Raw genomic sequence first — 23,163 nt, 5'->3', positions numbered from 1 at the left:
CAATCTAATAGAATCTATAAGAATTATGTTATTAACATTTTGTTAATAACTTTGGTGTAAACCCAGCTTTAGAACAGTGAAATAATGATTAACTTTGAATATTATGATATATACCATCTCATGTCAACAAATCAGATTACTGTATTTTGATAGAGTCAATTAAAATTTCTAGATTTCTCGCGAGATATATAGTAAGCTATATTGATTACACAGCTGATCTTCTACACAGGCACACGCATATTCTGTTATCGACAGACGACGAAATCATCATCTGTTTTTCCAAGGATGAATTAACCTTTTCATGTCCTTCAGCGAGTTTTCCCAGGGATGAGACCTAGTGCAATCGAATTTTTATATCATAAACCTACTATGTTCCAAATTTCGTGAAAATCTTTAGAGCCGTCTTCGAGATCTGGTAGAATACAAACATATAAAAATCTAAACAGCTAAACATCCAAACATCTAAACACATAAACAGAAGTTGCTCGTTTAATAGTATGGGATCAACTTTGAATATTATGATAAATACCATCTCATGTCAACTAATCAGATTACTGTATTTAGATAGAGTCAATTAACATTTTTAGATTTCCCGCGAGATACGGTAAGCTAATTGATTACACAGCTGATCTCCTACACAGGCACACGCATATTCAGTTATCGACAGACGACGAAATCATCATCTGTTTTTCCAAGGATGAATTAACCTTTTCATGTCCTTCAGCGAGTTTTCCCAGGGATGAGACCTAGTGCAATCGAATTTTGATATCATAAACCTGCTATATTCCAAATTTCGTGAAAATCGTTAGAGCCGTTTTCGAGATCCGTTGAACATAAATAACCAAATATCCAGATATAAAAATATAAAAAGATATACAGAAATTACTCGCTTAATATAATAGAATGATAGGCGTGTTTCTTGGGACAATGTAGAAGTATTGAATTTGGTGTGAGATCGGTTTCAATATTGAATATTTGAACAGCTCTCTAACTCTATCTCTCTCTCTCTCTATTTTTCTTCCATCGACTTTCTCTTTTCCACTCTCTCTCTCTCTTTTTTGGTAGAGAGTTAGTGGTGAGGATATTTTTTAATATTCTCTCCGAAGAATGGACATTGATATGTCCAAAGCTCCGCCAATTTATGTAGATGCATAACAATATGATTATCTATAGTTATTATATTACAAATTGCTTTTTTATATCATATACCAGTAAAGTTCAATAAATTTTTTCTTAGTCTACATTATGTAAATTCATCTATAATTTTGCTGTATTGTAAGCTATTGTATATAAGTGTATAAGCCAGTATATATTGTAATCTACATGAATAAAGCACTCAATCAATCAATCTATCTCTCTATCTCTATTTCTCTCTATCTCTCTCTCTCTCTCTCTCTTTGGTAGAGAGTTAGTGGGGAGGATATTTTTTAATATTCTTTCCGAAGAATGGACATTGATATGTCCAAAGCTCCGCCAATTTATGTAGATGCATAACAATATGATTATTATCTATAGTTATTATATTACAAAATGCTTTTTCATATCATATACAGTTCAATAATTATTTTCTTAGTCTATATTATGTAAATTCATCTATAATTTTGCTGTATTGTAAGCTATTGTATATAAGTGTATAAGCCAGTATATATTGTAATCTACATAAATAAAGTACTCAATCAATCAATCAATCAATCAATCAATCAATCAATCTCTCTCTCTTTCTCTCTCTCTCTCATTCTCTCTCTCTCTCTCTCTCTCTCTCTCTCTCCGATGTCAGCTGACTGTCACGCGATAGCGAGCAATAAAAATGTTTTTTGGTAGAAGAGTACTATGGCCGTTTAAACGTTTTTATAGATGTTTCTTTTTAATTACCGTGTAGTTGGCAATAGACACTGCATTGTCCAATGAAGTGAGAAAAAAGGATGCTTCAAACATGCTCTGTAGGTATTATTCTTTTTTCTGCTGTATTAGTACTGTTGGTGCTTCATCGAACGAGTATTTTACAAGAAAACTCGTACTGGTTTATTGAACGATTTTAGCGAGTTTTATAATTTGTTGGACTACTCATGGTTTCCTATGACAAACTGTGTTTAATGCTCTATTACATCCGTGCTCATGATAAAAAAATGTTTAGCTGAGTTCAAATATGTAATATTTTTTTTAATGTGCGTGTTTGTAGGGCAACTGTGTATGGACAAGCGTGACTGTGTTTTATAATTTATTGGAGTAGTAATGGTTTCTTACGGCAACTGTGATTAATGCTCTATTACATCCGTGTAGGGATGTCAATCCCGGGACTGATTTCCAATCCCGGTATTTCGGGATTATCCAATATCAATCCCGGGATCCCGGGACTGATCCCGGGATTGGCAAAAATCAGTTTGATGCATTTTTAACCAATCGTTCCTCCCAATTGGATGTTCAGTAACAGTGTGTGGAGATGAGAAAGGGCCCATTAAAAGAGGGAGAGGCTATTATTAAAATGAAAAAAAAAATACTTGGGAATAATATTAAAATTGAACATTCTATTTCTATAAATGTTTTCAAGATTAGGAGTAACTGTTTAATTTCATGTCCTAAATTTGCTGTATCCTCGATGATAGTGAGAACTGAGGAAAGCAAGATAACTCATCAGAGTCTTTTTTATGTAGAACAAAAGCATTTCGATCCTACATCAGGACGGGATAAAGCTCACACTTTAATTACGTCAAATACTGTGAAGTGAATTAATATCACTTGAATTAATAATAAAATAGAACACTTTTTATAAGACCGTAACGCCATACCGACCAAACAACGCGACAGCTGAACCACTACACTACTAAATGAAATTATTTCGTATGGCAACTATAATATTTACTTCAACTAGATATTCTACTAATGATAGAGGAAGAGAAGAGAAGAGGAATAATTAGACAGAGAGTGAATCGTTTTTTATTTCTGATTTTTTAAGTCTTTTCAAAGTTCGGAATGCATTTCAAGGAAATGCCAGCAGCACTATTGCAAATATTGCGCCGTCTAGACTTGTAATTGTGGTGCTGTGTAAACAGAAACAAGTTTAGAGACATATCAACCGATCAACAACCATTCTGCCAATTATGCGAACTGATAATGCGAACTCTATAAATTCAGTACAGAGTACAGTATACAATCAATATTATGTATATGCAACTGTAGGCTGTGCCTGTAGAATAAATTAGTCAAACACTTAGAACAACAAATTAGTTATAAAAACTCATATTCATCACCGTAAATAAATTCAATATTGAATTGTTTTTTGGAAAAATATGATTTACAATTTCAGGTTCACAATCCCGAAAATCCCGGGATTGACGCTGAAAAATCCCGGGATTTTTAGGTATCAAAAATGGACCGGGATCCCGGGATCCCGGGATTGACATCCCTACATCCGTGCTAATGATAAATGTTTAATTGAGTTCAAATATCCCATACATTTTGTAACTTGTTCAAATGTGTGTGTTTGTAGGGCAACTGTGTGTGGACGAACGTGACAGGACGCAGCGTGACAGTGGAGGATACGCCGCTGCTACAGCTGACGGACCTGGAGAGGAGAGTGCTGCAGAAAGTGGCGTTGGCAAAACTGCAGGCGCTCAATCTGGGTGTCGCCATCAGGACGCCATCTGGTGAGTTGATTTCACAATATTATATTAGAGATTTTTGATTTAGGGACTATACAGAGTGTTTCAGAAGCAGTGTCGAACATTTTAGGGTATTTCTCTTGGATCTGGATGATAGGAGACTACAATAATGTCGTATTTGAAGTGTCCAAAGCTCAGTGGTTATCCTTATAGCTGACATTTTGTTTTTTACTTAAGAATTTTTATCTCAAGAATGAAATGTTGTATTGATTTGAAATTTGACATGAATATTTATGCTATGAAGACTCAACTTTAAATAATAAAATGAAAAATTTTCGATGTAAATTTATAAAATGGCGGCCATTTTAAATTTTTGATTGCAAATTCCACGAGAACCGTTCACTTTACAAACAATTATTTACAAAAGACAAAAATTAAGAAAATTTTTACAAGATTTCAATGATATCTTATTCATTAAGATTGGTCAAAGAATAACAAAGGTATTGATTCTTTTCGTACTGCATGCATGAATGCATAATTTGTTTAGTTGTACTTCAAATTTTCTTCAATTATTTAAGTATTATTTCATTTCACTCATTTTTCATTTTAGTATTCCGTGCAGAACTTAAGATTGTATAATCACTTGATGTAATTGCATTTTATATTAATGTATTTATAATCATCATCATAAATGTTTCTACATTTAATTTCTTATTTCCAATATTAATTTGTTTAGTTGTACTTCAAATTTTCTTTGTTTTTCAAACGATTAATGTAATGGAAGCAAAATGGATCATTGATCTGTTGCTTCCACATATTCTTGTTTTCAATAAATAAATAAATGACCAATTGTCACCATTTAAACATCAATATTCAATTTTCAATTCCGATTGTATTCAAGATGGAGCTTTTAACTCGGTAAGGCTCCATATGATTTAAAATCCAGCTGATTTTACAATGTCTTTCAGATGATCTTGTTTATTTATATTTATAGTCATCCATGCAGTACGAAAAGAATCAATTTCTTTGTTATTCTTCGACCAATCCCAATAAATAAGATATCATTGAAATTTTGATAAGATTTGCTAAATTTTTGTCTTTTGTAAATTGTTTGTAAGGTGAATGGTTTTCGTGAAATTTGCCATCAAAACTTTGAAATGGCCGCAATTTTGAAAATTTACATCGACATTTTATTATTTAAAGTTTATTTTTGGTATAGCATAAATATTCATGCAAAATTTCAGATCAATACAACATTTAGTTCTTGAGATAAAAATTCCCAAGTAAAAAAAAAACAAAATGGCAGCTATAAGGATAACCACTGAGTTTTGGACACTTAAAATACGACATTTGTAGTCTCTTATCATCCAGGAAAAACACCCTAAAATGTTCGATACTACTTCTGGAACACTTTGTATATAAAAAAAACATAATTTTGTGTGAATAGGTACCACAAATAATGCTCATAAACAAGTGAGATATACAGAGGGGTTCAGAAAAACGTAAACACACTTTTACAGTAATTAATAATTTTGTACAAACTTCGATTATTTCCCATGAGCTGATTCCATTATCTTTTCATGAATATTTAAACACACTATTAAGAGTTCTCTTCAATAGAAAGGTTTTTTGGCTTGAAACATTGTGGTAGTACTGGAATGTGATCCGGACTGTACTTTGTTGAATATTCGACCTTCTAGAATGAATCTTGACTATGAAATGAGAATGATGATTGACATTTCCAATACAACGAAAAGAATGTGAAGAGATGTATGGTTAAATATTGATGTATTGTTTTTCAAAAATCAAAGTTCTTGTATCTTGTATCTTGTATCATGTATCTTGTATCTTGTATCTTGTATCTTGTATATTGTATCTTGTATCTTGTATCTTGTATCTTGTATCTTGTATCTTGTATCTTAGTCCAGTCAAATGGTCGTTTTTCAGGAACACCACCTAAAGAATTTTTCTCGACAGTTCTAAATGTATTTTGGGGCGCTGAATTCGAATCTGGAATTTGCTGACACGCCAGAGGGCGGCTTCACTCCCAAAACCCCTAAAATTTCGGACTTTTTTCAATTTTCCCATTTTATATCGTAAACCTTGAGTTTCTCAAGAAAAATCATTCTTGACAAGATTAAAGAGAATAAAATTTCCAATATATTGAGTGGTCGCGCAGGATTCTACCATTTTTGGTTCCGGAGCTACGAATTTTCGAAAAAGGGGTATTTTTAGGGGTTTTCAAAACTATGCAAACCTACCACTTCTACCCTATACAACTTGGATATTTTTCTAGTATAGTTAGAAAAACCACACATCACAGGAAAGAACAATTCATTATGAACAGGATTCCTTAGAAATTTTCGAATTTAGTAGTGGGGGGAGGAAGAATACACCCAAAAATAGAGAATCATGTCCTTCAGCCAAAATACAAATTTTTCATTATAATAAATTTTCAAGGCCTTCCTAGCAAAAAAAATACATATTTCGGCTGAAATCATCTCACGCGGGTTATTTTCTATGAGAATCACCCGTTAGAAACATTCAATTTCAGAATTTCCTAGTGGGGGGTACGTCATAAGGATACGTCAAAAATCAAAACTTTAAACACCTATAACTTTTGATACAATGATCAGATCTACTCGTACTACAGCTCATTCTTCTCAGCCCGTCAAGGCGGTTCATGTATCATAACTGAATATATAGAGATTGGCCATTTTTCTGTGTATTTAAATAGGGGCTAAAATACACTAAAAGGGGATTTTTTATTTTTTCATCAAATTCCAGTCATGATACATGATTTTGAACTGGACTATCTTGTATCTTGTATCTTGTATCTTGTATCTTGTATCTTGTATCTTGTATCTTGTATCTTGTATCTTGTATCTTGTATCTTGTATCTTGTATCTTGTATCTAGTATCTTGTATCTTGTATTTTGTACCTTGTATCTTGTATCTTGTATTTTGTTTCTTGTATCTTGTATCTTGTATCTTGTATCTTGTATCTTGTATCTTGTATCTTGTATCTTGTACCCTGTATCTTGAACCTTGTATCTCCTATCTTGTGATTTCAATATTACTTCTCCATCTGAAACAATGACAAATTATAATAATGGGTCAGTGATGTGGTGGTGTGTTGGACAGAGGCCGTTTCATCAACGGTGCAGAAACCAAAGCGACGCGCGCATCTTTTGAAGAGGAAAGCCATCACCACTGGATTCTTCGACACCAGTCGAAAAGACCAGGAGAAAAAAGGTAAGCTATTCAATAGTCACAAGGAGTACCACAAGAACTGAAGAACTGTTTGTGTTTTAAAACGAATTGAAACTAATTCATAAACTCAGTACCACTATTATTAATCACTCTTTCCCACTACAGGAAGGTCTACTGAGAGCAAATCAACCTTATCGTATTTTAATAACTGTGTTATCTGTTTCAACTATCTCAACTGATCTTAAGTGATTTTATAACTATCATGATCGACGATCGACTTATTTAATCAAATTTAACCTAATTTTATATTGAGACTAGCCGTCAGGCTCGCTTGCTCGCCATATCCGTCTAGCAGGGGGGCTCCGCCCCCTGGACCCCGACTGGATCGTCCAAAAATGAGATCAGCAGGCTCGCTTCGCTCGCCTGCATTTTTCATTTGAACATTTTTATCATATTATGTTAGGACGGGGGTCCAGACTAAACGTCCGGCTAAACGGATATGGCAAGCGAAGCGAGCCTGACGGCTAGTAATATAATATTCCCAGGAATAGCTCTGATTGAAGTAGCAGTGCCCAATCAATTTTTCCGCGATAATTGCATTTCAATCTTCAACTTGGTGCCAACCTAACAAAGTCAACTTAACTAATGCCAACCTGACAAAATTAATAATTTAGTTACCAGTTAACAACTATTTCGAAGAGGTACTCTCTCTAGATTATAGTTCTATATTAACATATGGTATGGCCTTTTTCAATTATAATCAAGAGAATAAGAACAATATACATGCTAAAAGACGAACTTTAAACCCTTAAAGACCACCTTGAAGTTGAAATATTGCCAAAAGATTTCTTAGTGCGCCTCTAAAGGGCCAACTGAACATACCTACCAAATTTGAACGTTTTGGTCCGGTATATTTTTAGTTCTGCGAGTGAGTGAGTGAGTGAATCAGTCAGTCAGTCAGTCAGTAAGTGAGTGCCATTTCGCTTTTATATATATTTATAAATATAGATGTTGCATGTAGCCCGTATCCTACAATGTGAATATTTTCATTCATTCATTCATTTATTGTATAAAACACTATAATCATAATACAATTATGACATTGGAGGAAAAACTAGGCTGAGCCTGTACTATTTCTCTCCAAAAAATTGACATAATGTTAATCTTGTCCGAGAGTTGAGGTTATGAATGTAATCACTTGATTTTCGGTCCAGGAATGATGATTATTTTTGCAGATAAGAATTCATTTCTCTTTCAAAATAGCAGTATCCAATCAGTAGAGTAATCGAATCAAATTTAATCCAATGAACTTATGATATTCATTTATGATGAGTGATTTCCAAAGTATTGCTTTCCAAAAAAAATTGGGGTACCCCAATTTGTGAATTTCCATACGTTTCAAGGTCCCCTGAGTCCGAAAAAGTGGTTTTTGGGTATTGGTTTTTATGTGTGAGTGTATGCATGTCTGTGTACACGATATCTCAACTCCCAATCAACGGAATGACTTGAAATTTGGAACTTAAGGTCCTTACAATAATAAGGACCCGACACGAATAACTTCAATCAAATGTGATTCAACATGGAGGCTAAAATGGTGAAAATGTTGTCAAAACCAGGGTTTTTCGTGATTTTCTCGAAAACGGCTTCAACGAATTTTAATAAATTCATACCTAGAATTGTCATTGATAAGCTGTATCAACTGTCACTAGTCCCATATCTGTAAAAATTTCAGGAGCTCCACCCCATCTATGCAAAGTTTGATTCTAGATTCCCAATTATCAGGCTTCAGATACAATTTAAACAAGCTTGAAAATCTCTACAATTAATGTTCAGTAACATTTTCACCTAAAATTGGAAATAAGCTCGAAATTTGAGAAAATTGTATTATTCAATTGCAAACTTTTGGCAACTGTTGATTCTATTGAATAATCCACTATGAAGAGATAGAAGACCTCGTGTGTCTCCAGTGTTATTGTCCTGTCACCAGCTGGCTCAGATCTTTGAATAGTAGACTTGTATGTTCCATACACTTGAATCCAGGTGAAATTCTCAGTCCAAATATTTCAAAACTTGAAAGTTCTAATTCAGATTGTTTACAAACCAAATTGAGTAACAAAATAACACTCACTAATCACTTAGAACTGTAAAATAATGATTAACTTTGAATATTATGATATATACCATCTCATGCCAACAAATCAGATTACTGTATTTTGATCGAGTCAATTTAAATTTCTAGATTTCTCGCGAGATACGATAAGCTAATTGATTACACAGCTGATCTCCCACACAGGTACACGCATCTTCTGTTATCGACAGACGAAATCATCATCTGTTTTTCCAAGGATGAATTATCCTTTCCATTTCCTTCAGGGAGTTTAACCAGGGATGAGACCTAGTGCAATTGAATTTTGATATCATAAACCTACTATATTCCAAATTTTGTGGAAATCATTAGAGCCGTTTTCGAGATCCGTTGAACATAAATAACCAGATAACCAGATATAGAAATAGAAAAAATAAACAGATATAAAGAAATTGCTTGCTAAATATCCTATTATATTAAACGAGCAATTCCTGTATTCATATATCTGGTTATTTTTATAACTGGCTATTTTTATATCTGGTTATTTATGTTTAACCGATCTCGAAAACGGCTCTAACAATTTTCACGAAATTCGGAACATAGTGGGTTTATCATATGAAGATTCGATTGCTCTAGGTCTCATCCTTGGAAAAACTCGCTGAACGACATTGAAAGGATAGGTAATTCATCCTTGGCTGAAACAGCTGTAGATAGTAGAAAGTGAGTATGTGAGAAATCAAAATATCGCATCCCCGAAATTCATAAGATGACGTATAGCCATCTGTGAAATATAAACACGATCATTTTAGAGAATTGTGCTATGTTTACCAATAAATAAAAATAACGAGCGAAGCTCGGTGCCCCGATATTAATAGGATAATAATAATGATGTGTATTCAAGACTTTAAACTACGAGATTGTGATCTTTAGCTATGAGAATGTGATGATGATGAAGGTGATGAAGGAGAAGGAAAAATAGAAGAGAGAGAGAATGACGAAGTGAGAGAAAAACGAGAGGTGTGTGTGGGACTTGAAGAGCGAATGAACGGGAGTGACTGTGATGGCAAGAGCTAATTTTAAGCACACCTGTTGAGAAGCACCGGTACTTGGACTTAGACGAGGGGACTTACGACTTCAACCTGGCTCAACCGGCTGAATAAATTCCCCAACTAAAACTACTTACATTATTTGGGCAGCCTGTGACGTAAGCATTCAGCAAATTCAATAATAAGAAATAATCAGCAAATTTGAACAAAAACAATATAGAAATATTAGCTAATTTTTGTTGTTTCAAACTTTTTCTACTTCTGTGTACTGCATACTTTCAATTCCCGTAATTATTATTAATATTGGGGCACCGAGCTTCGCTCGTTATTTATTTATTGACTTTTGATAAACCGAACACAATTCTTTAAAATGATTGGGGAAGTACTAACAGGCACAGCCCAAAACTGTTTTTTCCCGAATTTTGATTTATACACTATGAATTGTCCAGAAAGTAGGTTATGTTCCATACACTTGAATTCAGGTTCAATTTTCTGTTCAAACATTTGAAAACAGAAAAATTATAATTTAGATTATATACAAACCAAATTGAATAACAAAATGACACTCACTAATCACTTGAAATTGTCAAATAATGATCAACTTTGAAATTATGACATACTCTAGTTTAGTTTAGGATTATCATGTCATGTCAAAGAATCAGATTATGTTGATCAAATCGATTAAATTGTCTAGCTAGATTAAATTTCTCGCTGATTGATTATGATTACACAGCTGGAAATAATTCTGTCTCTCTCCCACACAGGCACACGCATCTTCTGTTATCGAGAGACGACGAAATTACCATCTGTTTTCCAAGGATGAATATTATCCTTTAATGTCGTTCAGCGAGTTTTCCAAAGAATGAGACCTAGTGCAATCGAATCTTTATATCATAAACCTACTATGTTCCAAATTTCGTGAAAATCATTAGAGCCGTTTTCGAGATCCGGAAAACATAAATAACCAGATATAAAAATAACCAGATATATACAGAAATTGCTCGCTAATTTAATTAATAAAACTGAAAAAATTCTAACATTGTAACAATATGTACATGTGAAAATGAATGACTGATTATTCAATTAGATATTATTATAATAATATCAAAAAATTAATAAATTATCAAAAAACTCTGAAAAATCTCGAAAAAAGTAATAATATGGAAGATAGTAGGCTACAATGCTACACATACGTTTTGAATTTTCAAAGAAAAACTCAAGTATTTTTTGTATCAATTAAATAAAACTGAAAAAAATTCTAACATTGTAACAATATGTACATGTGAAAATGAATGACTAATTATTCAATTAGATATAATAATAATTATTGATGATATTATTATTTGAATTATACTATTTTTAATAGTATTATAATAATAAGATATTATTATTATGTTGACAATGCCTTTCGCTATCATAGTTTGTAAATTTCAGCTTGTATGGAAAATTCTCATAAAAATGTAATCTCACAGGATACAAGTTTATAGGCTACATTTAAATTTGTAAATTCCAATCCCTAAATTTGTCAGGTTGGGATTTAATCAAGTTTTTCTTCAGGATGATTTGGAGGGGATTTTTAGAGGTTAGCGGTAGAAGGGGGGCCTCAGAGAGGATTCGAACACTTGGCAACAGCAATTATAAATACTTGAAAGGTCAGAGTATCAAGACATTTCTGGAAAGCAGTGAGAAAGAGAGAGAATGAAAAGAAACCGAAATTTCGAAAGAACACACAGCTCATTGTTTTCAGTTAAAGCATTTATGATGATTAATGGTTTCAGCTGTAACTGGTGCGGCGCTGACGCACGCGTATGTGCGCAAGCGAGCACTTCAAGAAACCACAAACAAATTTATAACAAACACTCAAAAATAAGCCACCAGTCGATATGTTGGCAGACAGATTTAGTTCAGTCAAAATCAGGTTTCGTACAATTGGAATATCCGTCACAAAACAACAGGCAATCATTATTTAAAAATATGAATATTTGTTCAGATCCCCAACGAGAGAGTATAGAATGTTACATTATGTTGGTTCCAACTCAAATTTCAATTCAAAAGTAGTATAGACATTTCCCCATGCAGACCGTTTAATTAAGAGCTCCATTACTAAAAAAATCATCTGAGTGTATTTATAAGATTGTTTTTATTTTTTGTTGTTGCTTGGTTTGAGACTGTGTTTACTGTAAAAAATATTCATCTTTGTGTACTCCATTACTAAAAAAAAGCATCTAAAGCTGCGTTTACACCTAAGTTAATAACACAAGTTATTAACAAAAAGTTATTAACTTGACTGAATCGTCAAAATTTCTCTTGACAAAAGTTAATAACTCATGTTTCTAACAGAAAATTACTTGTTATTAACAAGATCTTGTTATAAATATAAATATAAATATAAATATAAATATAAATGATTTCATTTAACGAGACTATTCATATGATATAACAGCCGGAATAAAAAGCAGAAAATTGTCTTCAAATTTGAATTGAAACATGTGTGTGATCATAAAAATAATGATCTTCATCTATCTGATCTAATGTAAATAAATTATAATGCGTTTACACAAGAGTTCAAAACGAAAGTTTTCAACATAAGTTAATATCATTTTCTTTTCGCTGCTAGTTTTGTTATCAACAAGAGTTAATAACTTTGTCACGTGTTTTGTCTGCAGCTGTATAGTTATTAGGGAACAGCTGTAGTTGTAGGGTAGGGATGCTGGGCGAGAGGGTTGCGGGGAAGATAGTAACCTGTTATTAACAAAAGTTACTGACTCTCGATGGATAACATAAATCTTGTTAATAACAAGGAATTTTCTGTTGAAAACACAAGTTATCAACTATTTTCAAGAGAATTTTTTGTCGATTCAGTCAAGTTGACAACTTTTTATCAATAACTCAAGTTATCAACTCCGGTGTAAACGCAACTCAACATGATGTTATTAACTTTTGTAATTAACATCAGTTGATAACAGAAATGTTAAAAACTTGTGTTATTAACTCGGTGTGAACGCAGCTTTTGTGTATTCATTAAATTGTTTTTATTTTTTGTTGTTGCTTGTTTTGAAGCTGTGTTTGCGTACATAAAGGTGCGTATAGATATACGCGCCGCGATCATGAGCAATTCACTTTTAATCAGCTGATTATATCTGTATTTTTACAGAAACGGTAAGATACAGATATAAAAAGCTTGTCATCAGCTGATTTGTGAAAGTGAACTGCTCATGTTCTGTACGCACCTTATGATTTTCCTTTGTTAATTTTTTTTGGAAATTAATATCTTCCTTCTGTTTCCAAGTTGGTTTGAAAGAACGGGAATACAAAACTTTGAACTAATACTAACTTGGAAGGGAGACCGCTTGAACCAACTACTCTGAATGATTCATGAGTTGTTAAATCGATTCCCAGTGCTTCGGAACCCACCTGAAACTAAAGGTCCATCTGTCATTAAGATCCGTCACATTAGCTCGCTATCCTTCTCCTTCTACTTCTCTATCGTTGCCAAATCGTTTCTGTCTATGGAGGAATATAAAGAAACTAGAATACTACTAGAATTTTTGATTATAAATATTCATCATTTAATAATATATCAAATAATGTATAATAATTTCATAGATTAATATAGGGGCATAGAGCTTCGCTGGTTATTCATTTATTGACTTTTGATAAACCGAACACAATTCTTTAAAATTATTGGGGAAGTACTAACAGGCACAGCCCAAAACTGTTTCTTTTCCGAACTTTGATTTGTACACTATAAATAGTCCAGAAAGTAGGTTATGTTCCATACACTTGAAATCCACTTTAAATTGTCAAATAATGATCAACTTTGAAAATTATGATATACTCTAGTTTAGGAGGATTATCATGTCATGTCAACAAATCAGATTATGTTGATCAAATCGATTAAATTGTCTAGCTGGATAAAATTTCTCGCTGATTGATTATGATTACACAGCTGGAAATAATTATGTCTCTCCCACACAGGCACACGCAACTTCTGTTATCGAGAGACGTCGAAATTATCATCTGTTTTCCAAGGATGAATCATCCTTTTAATGTCGTTCAGCGAGTTTTCCAAAGAATGAGACCTAGTGCAATCGAATCTTTATATCATAAACCTACTATGTTCCAAATTTTGTGCAAATCGTTAGAGCCGTTTTCGAGATCCGTAAAACATAAATAACCAGATATATAAATACAGAAATTGCTCGCTTAATATGATATAGGATATCATCCATTCATCCAAATTTCGGAGTGAAATAGTATAGTATTTAGTGTAATTTTTATTTTTCAATAATTTTCAAAGCATTATTTCTATCTTTGAATGGTTCGATAAAGAAAAAAAATAGGCTATTATAGATTTTCAGATCCGATGAATGAATATTATTATAATGAATACGCTAATGTAAATATTTAATCCACACTCTTCATTCCTAATAATTGACTTTTTCAGTTACTTCATCATATTTTATTTCAATATAATTTGTTGATCAACGTTGTATCATGCCTATACAATACAGTATTTGATGGCTCCTCCTATTGTGGCGTGTCCTGTCTCGGCCAATGAGAGAGCTTCACAGCTTCATCGTGATAGGTCAACTAACAGCCAATCGTGTGGCTTCCTTCACACTGTATACTTTGCCCTTCCAGTTTACAAGCTTCTCAGTGATGTAGCTGGTGATTGATAATGGTATAACAACCGAAATTAGTTTCTCGGAATGGTTAGGTAAATGAGTGGTTATGAAAATTATTGCAAGTCGTTACATTGAATATGAATGATATCTATGCCTTCATTAAGATTGTTACATCAATTCGTAAAGCCTTAGATCCGTACATATTTGATTAGAGTTATTTTAATAACTCTTGATTAAAATTTGATTAATATTAGAGTTAATAGTATCTTACGTAACAAGGATGGGAAGGGGCTTTTTGCAGGCGAGAATGATGTTCTATAAGTCGAGGCGTTAGCCGAAACTAGAATTTCATTCGAGCACTGCAAAAGACATTCACGTCCAAGTAACGTACACTATTTTTTGTTTAAGAAGAATGATTGAGAAATATTATATCTATAAAATCTATATTATATTATTATTATATCTATATTATATCTATAAAAAATTATAGATTGAGAAAACATTACCTGCTTGTGCTGACGTTACTACATGCATTCTATAAACATAACCTAGTTTACAATTTCGAATCAGGAATTTTGTGGAAGTTGACAAAACTTCCACCTGGAACGCTAAGGTGTTTTTTTCCCAAATTTTGATTTGTACACTATAAATAGTCCAGAAAGTAGGTTATGTTCCATACACTTGAATTCAGGTTCAATTTTCAGTTCAAACATTTGAAAACAAAAAATGTATAATTTAGATTATATACAAACCAAATTGAATGACAAAATAACACTCACTAACCACTCTAAATTGTCAAATAATGATCAACTTTGAAAATTATGATATACTCTAGTTTAGGAGGATTATCATGTCCTGTCAACAAATCAGATTATGTTGATCAAATCGATTAAATTGTCTAGGTAGATAAAATTTCTCGCTGATTGATTATGATTACACAGCTGGAAATAATTATGTCTCTCCCACACAGGCACACGCATCTTCTGTTATCGAGAGACGTCTAAATTATCATCTGTTTTCCAAGGATGAATATTATCCTTTTAATGTTGTTCAGCGAGTTTTCCAAAGAATGAGACCTAGTGCAATCGAATCTTTATATCATAAACCTACTATGTTCCAAATTTCGTGCAAATCATTAGAGCCGTTTTCGAGATCCGTAAAACATAAATAACCAGATATATAAATACAGAAATTGCTCGCTTAATATAATATAGGATATCATCCATTCATCCAAATTTCGGAGTGAAATAGTATAGTATTTAGTGGAATTTTTATTTTTCAATAATTTTCAAAGCATTATTTCTATCTTTGAATGGTTCGATAAAGAAAAAAAATAGGCTATTATAGATTTTCAGATCCGATGATTGAATAATATTATAATGAATACGCTAGTGTAAATATTTAATCCCCACTCTCCATTCCTAATAATAGACTTTTCCAGTTACTTCATCATATTTGATTTCAATATAATTTGTTGATCAACGGTGTATCATTCCTATACAATACAGTATTTGATGGCTCCTCCTATTGTGGCATGTCTTGTCTCGGCCAATGAGAGAGCTTCACAGCTTCATCGTGATAGGTCAACTAACAGCCAATCGTATGGCTTCCTTTACACTGTATACTTTGCCCTTCCAGTTTTCAAGCTTCTCAGTGATGTAGCTGGTGATTGATAATGGTATAGCAACCGAAATTAGTTTCTCGAAATGGTAAGGGGCCTTTTGCAGGCGAGAATGATGTATCTAGACGAGGCGTTGGCCAAGACTGGAATTTCATTCGTGAAATTTTCACATTTGACATTCATCAAGTGCCATGAAAAATGGAAAAGTGATTCCCTCAATTGTATTATAATATATTGTACTATTCCAAGATACGGTGATTTTTGTCTGTTACTTAAATTCTTGTGCTCTATTACTATTTTTGAATGATATGATAGAATAAAATTTTAAGAAACGTGAGTGATGAGATATTTTGGTTTGTAATAAAATGATTGGATAATAATATATTGTTCATGTTGCAATGTGATTTTATTTCATTTGTAATTTGATTTTGTTAAAGAATCAACGGTGTTTATTTTTGAATCAGGAGACAGCAGTGGCGGTCTTGTGTTCGGAATCCCCCTAGGCCAGTGCGTAGAGAACGAGCGACTGACGCGACTGCGATGCGGGTCGCACGAGGAGGCGGTTGTCACGCAGCTGCGACGCGAGTCGCATCATGGCAGTCGCACCAGCTTCACGTCGCTCATCGAAACGCCCAGGTGTGCCGACGAGGTATGTTGTCTCTCAGTTCGTCAAGTTCTCATTTTGTCAAGTGTCTATTTCGACCACTTCTTGAAATACATGATTGAAGTTTAGTTCTATTATTGTTGAGATAGTGGAAGAAATAATTATTTTGTTAAATTAAAATCATAGATAATATAAATCTATATAAATATAAATTGATAACATATTTTGTGGTCAGAAAAATCGAATAGTAGAATTTAATAGTTTCTACTATTCAGGTAGGCATTATTTATTATTAATTAGTATCATTTTCAAGTTTATTCAATATAACTTTATATATATATATATAGTTATATTATTAATTAGCGTTAATTATCGTACCACTTCTTGAGATACACGATTGAAGTTTATTCCTATTATTTTTTAAATTTTGGAACAAATGATAAGTTGAGACATTCAGTAGTCCTACAGAAAGTTTGTACTGGTAACCTACTTCTACTTGTTTGTACCTGGGGTGTATATTTATTTATTGAATTATCTATGCTTATTGAGGAATTATTCATAGCATAAAACTTCTTTGTTTTATTTATTTGTATTACTTTTTTAATTGACGCATTCTTGTACATTTTGATTTATATTTCAATAAAGATGATTGATTGATCTCAATAGATCATTTTGAACTGCGAAGGTATTTGATATACCAAATAGTTATAATAATTCAACTCAACAATCTTGTTCGTGTACAATTTTCCAAAACAATGTACTCGATTTGGGGTCGCTCTCTCCAAAGTGGGTTTAACTATTGAACCTGTTCGAAGGTATTTGATATACCAAGTAGTTATAATAATCTAATTCAACAATCTTGTTCGTGTCCAATTTTCCAAACAATGTACTCGATTTGGGGTCGCTCTCTCAAAAGTTGGTTCAACTCTTGCACCTGTTCTATCTATGTACAGTCGAATTCATCATAATGTGTTTCAATTGAATATTAGAATTTGTATCATTCAAGAGAATATTTTTGTCTGTTATTCATGAGTGAAGTGTGCATTTCCATAATGTTGTAAGTGCCAAACTGAGCGAAATTCGTTTTTTTATGAAATCGGGTAGTAAGTGCCACAGAAAAAAATCTAGTGTGGCGCACTCTCACTACTTTCCTTGTCAATATGAAAATGGATCACCTGACGCTAGTGTTCACGCGCATCTCAAGTCTACTATTCAAAGATCTGAGCCAGCTGGTGACAGGACAATAACGCTGGAGACACACGAGGTCTGCCATCTCTTCATAGTGAATGATTTAATAGAATCAACAGTTGCCAACAGTTTGCAAGTGAATAATCGCATTTTCTTGAATTTCGAGCTTATTTTCAATTTTAGGTGAAAATGTTACTTTACATTAATTGTAGAGATTTTCATGCTCAATCTTTTCATTTTGAATTTTTTTACTTCAATTGTATCTGAAGCCTGATAATTGGGAATCTAGAATCAAAATTTGCATAGATGAGGCGGAGCTCCTGAAATTTTTACTTATATGGGACTTGTGGCAGTCAAGCTTATCAATGACTATTCTAGGTATAAGTTTGATCAAAATCGTTGGAGCCGTTTTCGAGAAAATCACGAAAAACCATGTTTTTGACAACATTTTCACCATCTTGAATTGCATTTGATCGAAATTGTTCGTGTTAGACTCTTATAGTGTAAGGACCTTAAGTTCCAAATTTCAAGTCATTCCGTTAATTGGGAGATGAGATATTGTGTACACAGACGCACATACACTCACACACACACACACACACACACACACACCACACACACACACACACCACACACACACACACACACACAACACACACACACACACACACACACACACACACACACACACACACACCACACACACACACACACACACACACACAACACACACACACACCACACACACACACACACACACACAAACCACTTTTTTGGACTCAGGGGAGCTTGAACTGTATAGAAATTTAGTAATTCGGGTATGAAAGCATTACTTCCCATACCTATGGTAATAGGGCAAGGAAAGTGAAGAAACAGTCTTAGTATGAAAGTGATCTGAGCACTCCAAGTGGACAAAAAGTGAACTTGAATTTGTTCGCAAGTCATAGTGTTGTATGTACCAAGGCATAGCCACCTCTTCTAATACAAGGCCCCGGCCTACGATATTGCAACGTCGCAGTGTAGGCCTAGAATCTAATACATGATTGGTGAAAACGATTTTTGAAAATACCAGCTGATCTTTTTCACCAATCTTGTGTAAAGCTGCGTACACATATACGCGCTTCCAACCCGCACCGAGCACGCTCCGCCTTCATACCGCTCTCTTACCGCCCTCGTTCCTCCATCGAACCACAGTCGCTCCGCCCACGCACCCATCATGAACGTTATGGAAGATGTTAGATCTTCTCGCGTTCGAGAGAAAGCAACCACTCTTGCTCCCCGGTCGATCATCAATCGCTCTGCTGGAGTGACGTTCGGTTGCAGAGCAGAGCGAAAGTCTGTACGCACCTTCAGATTCTAGGCCTACACTGCGACGTTGCAATATCGTAGGCCGGGGCCTTGTATTAGAAGAGGTGGCTATGACCAAGGTGATTGTTTTTTTGGCCTCCTGAAAATTTAACTTTTTGGTAATTATTACAACCTCATGGAAATGCAAGTTTCAAGTGATATTTTCGAGCCCATGTTTTGAAGTATATATCAATACAGTATTATTGTCATCTATTTCGTGCACTGTATCATCGAACTTTGTTGTACAAGCTGCCGGTTTCTTTGTTATTTGGTGTTGAAATGAATGAATTGATTGATTGGAAAAATTGCAGCGCGGCTCATGTGAAAGTCTAATCTCTCCGACGCTGAGCATGCCGGGTCTACTGGACAGTCTGTCGGTCGGATCAACACCTGATCTGTCCGCCCCGGACGGGGGAGTTCCCAACATAGTGGCCACGTGTCTGCGACACCTCGAGTCCAACGGACTACACACGCTCGGCCTATTTAGGGTCAGCTCGTCAAAGAAACGCGTCAGACAGGTCAGTCACTTGCCATTATCTGTATAGTGACATCATATACCATATAGAAAAGATAACAAATTGATAAAAACAAGACAAAACAATAAATCTTGTAGTACCCTTTTTATAATAAATTTTATTATTCTTTTTTCCATGGTGTTGTGTATCAATTTGAGATGATACTGTATCATATTGTGTTGATACTGTATCTTGTTTGGTGATACTGTATCATCTATTGTGATACCACAGAGAAAAGATGGCCTGAGAAGATATCCCTTGGTATAGGTATTTTTTATATAAAAAAATCTTGTAGTACCCTTTAAATAATAAATGTTATTATAATAATAAAGGGTAACAATATTTTTATATTGTTCTTATTGATTTGTTTGAAAGTAGCCCATGTAAGTGAAGTGTTTTTATAAAAGATTACACTGAAAGATATCTCATGGTGTTGTGTTCCTAGTTTAGATGATACTGTATCATATTGCGTTGACCTTGTGTTGTGATACTGTAGCATTCATGGTGATACCATAGAAAAAAGATAGCATAAGAAGATGTCCATGATGTTGTGTATCAAGTTGATATGATACTGTATCACATTAAAATATAAAATATCTTCCCAAAGTTGATCAAGAACACTTATCATTTCAGACCGGGTGTAATAGAGGAATTTCAAGTTTATCCTACTGAACTTTCATTGATCAGACGACAGACGACGTATCTTGTTTGGTGAAACTGTATCATTTATTGTGATACCGTAGAGAAAAGATAGCAAGAAGATGTCTTTGGTGTTGTGTATCAATTTGATATGATAATGTATCATTATTGTGTTGATACTGTATCTTGTTTGGTGATACTGTATCATTTTGTGGTGATACTGTATCATTTATTGTGATACCGTATCATTTATTGTGATATCATATAGAAAATATGGCATAAGAAGATATCCCTAGGTATAGGTATTTTATGTTCATCTGATGGGTCATTTATTCATTGGTTATATCGACGAAGAAACGCGTTAGATAGTGTTATCGTTCGATCGAAGATCAATTGGAAAAATCCAGGTATAGTCCATTAGCGTTTGATTGAAATGAATTGAAAAAGAAAAACATTTCAAAAATGGAGGGGGATCTCCACATATCAGTATCAGAGTATCGGATCTCCACATATCAGTATTTCATTTCATTTTTTTTTTCTATTGTGAATAAAAGTATGAAGAAGGGCCCCACACAGATTACCTTGGGGGTTTAATTTAGACTTTGATATACAATGTATTGTGCATGCGAAGGTGTTTGCTACACCAGTTAAGAGTGTTTTTTTCTAAAATATTTTGTACAATGTATGTTGATTGGTCGAATAAATATTATTATTATTATTATTATTATTATTATTATTATTATTATTATATTATTATTATTATTATTATTATTATTATTATTATATTATTATTATTATTAGATTCGGTGAAAATATCCAAGAATTCTAATATGACTATTACGACTCAGCATATACGAGTGTATGAAGACTCTCATTGGAACGTATGTGATCAATATTCTCACTTTACCGGACACGTTCACTGATGTGGGCGTAATCCCTGAACGCTTGTCACAAAGGCTTGTAACGAGGCGACGTAAGATGATGTGACCTGAGTCTGCTAGATGAATTAATATCATAATATGATTACATTTTATTGTTCACACTGAGACAAAGCTAGCACATGTGAACAATGTGATTTGATAAAATGATATTAACCAAAGTACTAGTTACATAACTAGTAAATTGAATTACATTACTAGTTAACAGTAGCATTCTAATTTTGAAGTATGAACATTATTTATGAAGCGCCTTGGAAAGATTGTATAGGCAACCCGCATCACATCATAATGTCACCGCTATCAAGTATGTTACGGCCAAGTTGACCTTGAAAATATGTTTGAATCGCTAATTGCAGAAAGGGACCATGTCCAGTTTCCATAATTTTACAGGAGAGACAAAAAACTTATTCAAACCTGAATCTAAGCCTGTAGTAAACGATATATTCAGAACGTCGTCATTACAATGCTTTCAGTTGGACATGTATCCTTCCTACAGTAAACGATGTATCTTACATTAAATATTTGATTTTTTGAAAAAAACAATTTTTGAAAAAGTTGGACATGTTCCCTTTCTGCAATTAGTGATTCGTTTATATTATTCTGTTCTATCGTTTCTCTAACATGACCCTTATTACTCTTTTCTCTATATTACTCTCTCTATCTTTTTTCTTTGTATTATCTTTCTCTCCTATTTTACTCTCTTTTTTCTTTGTATTATCTTTCTCTCCTATTTTACTCTCTTTTTTCTTTGTATTATCTTTCTCTCCTATTTTACTCTCTTTTATGTGCTTTCTACACCTAGCACAAAATAAAAATCAATCAATCTCTTTCCACACTCTATCATTGAGTTGTCATATCATTATCAATCGCTAGTGAATCGCCTATGAAAATATTCATAGATATCAATCTCCCATACTACAGTGAGATTATACCGGTCAGGTTAGCAGAGACAAATAAGGCGTTGCACCCTTCAGTCTGCTAGCACTACATGGTCGTAGGTTCGAATCCCGCCGGTCAGCATGGACGTTTAATAATCTTATTTAATTACTCATGAACCTTCCGTTACCACGAACAAGCTAAAAGCTAAATCGGGCATCATACGCAATAAATAAAACAAAATAAAAATTCACTTTACGCACAAGCTAAAAGCTCATCTCATTACCCACGCACAAGCCTAGAGCTCATGTGGGCATCATCCTCAGCAAGAAAAGCACTGGCAGCCAGTAACTTCATGTCTCCACTTTCCCTGTCTGCAAGCAAGAAAAGCACTGGCCGCCAGTATCTTCATGTCTCCACTTTCTCTGTCTGTGAGCAGACATTTTGTATATTTAAAGATTTTATATTTTTCAAGCCTAGAGATTTTGTATATTTTTGGAATTTGTGTTTCGTGATTTTCCAGTTGAGAGAAGACTTTGACAGCGGCAAAGAGTCGACGCTGGATGCCGAGTCATGTCCGCACGACGTGGCAACACTGCTCAAGGAGTACTTCAGGGACCTACCTGACTCACTACTTTGCAAAGACTTGTATCCCGCCTTCATACAAACACAGAGTCAGTATTTCAATAAAAATGAATAGAAACTTGATTATTAGAAACTCATTATTTCAATAAAAGTTAATAATCAGATCATATTAAAATCTACATAGTTTTCCACCCTGTGTTTTCGGACAAGCACGTTATTTGTCGGTCCCGGCTGAAGTATAACAGTCGTTAAGTTCATGAAGAGATGAAAATCATCTG

The 23,163-nt window shown here is 33.8% G+C and overlaps 1 protein-coding gene across 1 annotated transcript in view; it reads left to right on the top strand.

Moving 5' to 3' along the window:
- Positions 1-23,163, top strand: part of LOC111060177 — a 75,555-nt gene that overhangs the window by 27,660 nt on the left and 24,732 nt on the right. The window contains exons 3-7 of the mRNA XM_039422642.1: positions 3,488-3,644; positions 6,744-6,854; positions 16,658-16,842; positions 19,644-19,850; positions 22,824-22,974. Coding sequence (XP_039278576.1) covers positions 3,488-3,644; positions 6,744-6,854; positions 16,658-16,842; positions 19,644-19,850; positions 22,824-22,974 — 811 coding nt within the window. The remainder of the gene's footprint in view (positions 1-3,487; positions 3,645-6,743; positions 6,855-16,657; positions 16,843-19,643; positions 19,851-22,823; positions 22,975-23,163) is intronic.

The sequence above is a fragment of the Nilaparvata lugens genome, chromosome 3 (genome assembly GCF_014356525.2).
Source record: "Nilaparvata lugens isolate BPH chromosome 3, ASM1435652v1, whole genome shotgun sequence".
Lineage (NCBI taxonomy): Eukaryota > Metazoa > Arthropoda > Insecta > Hemiptera > Delphacidae > Nilaparvata > Nilaparvata lugens.
This window is presented reverse-complemented; position numbering and strand designations above follow the sequence as displayed.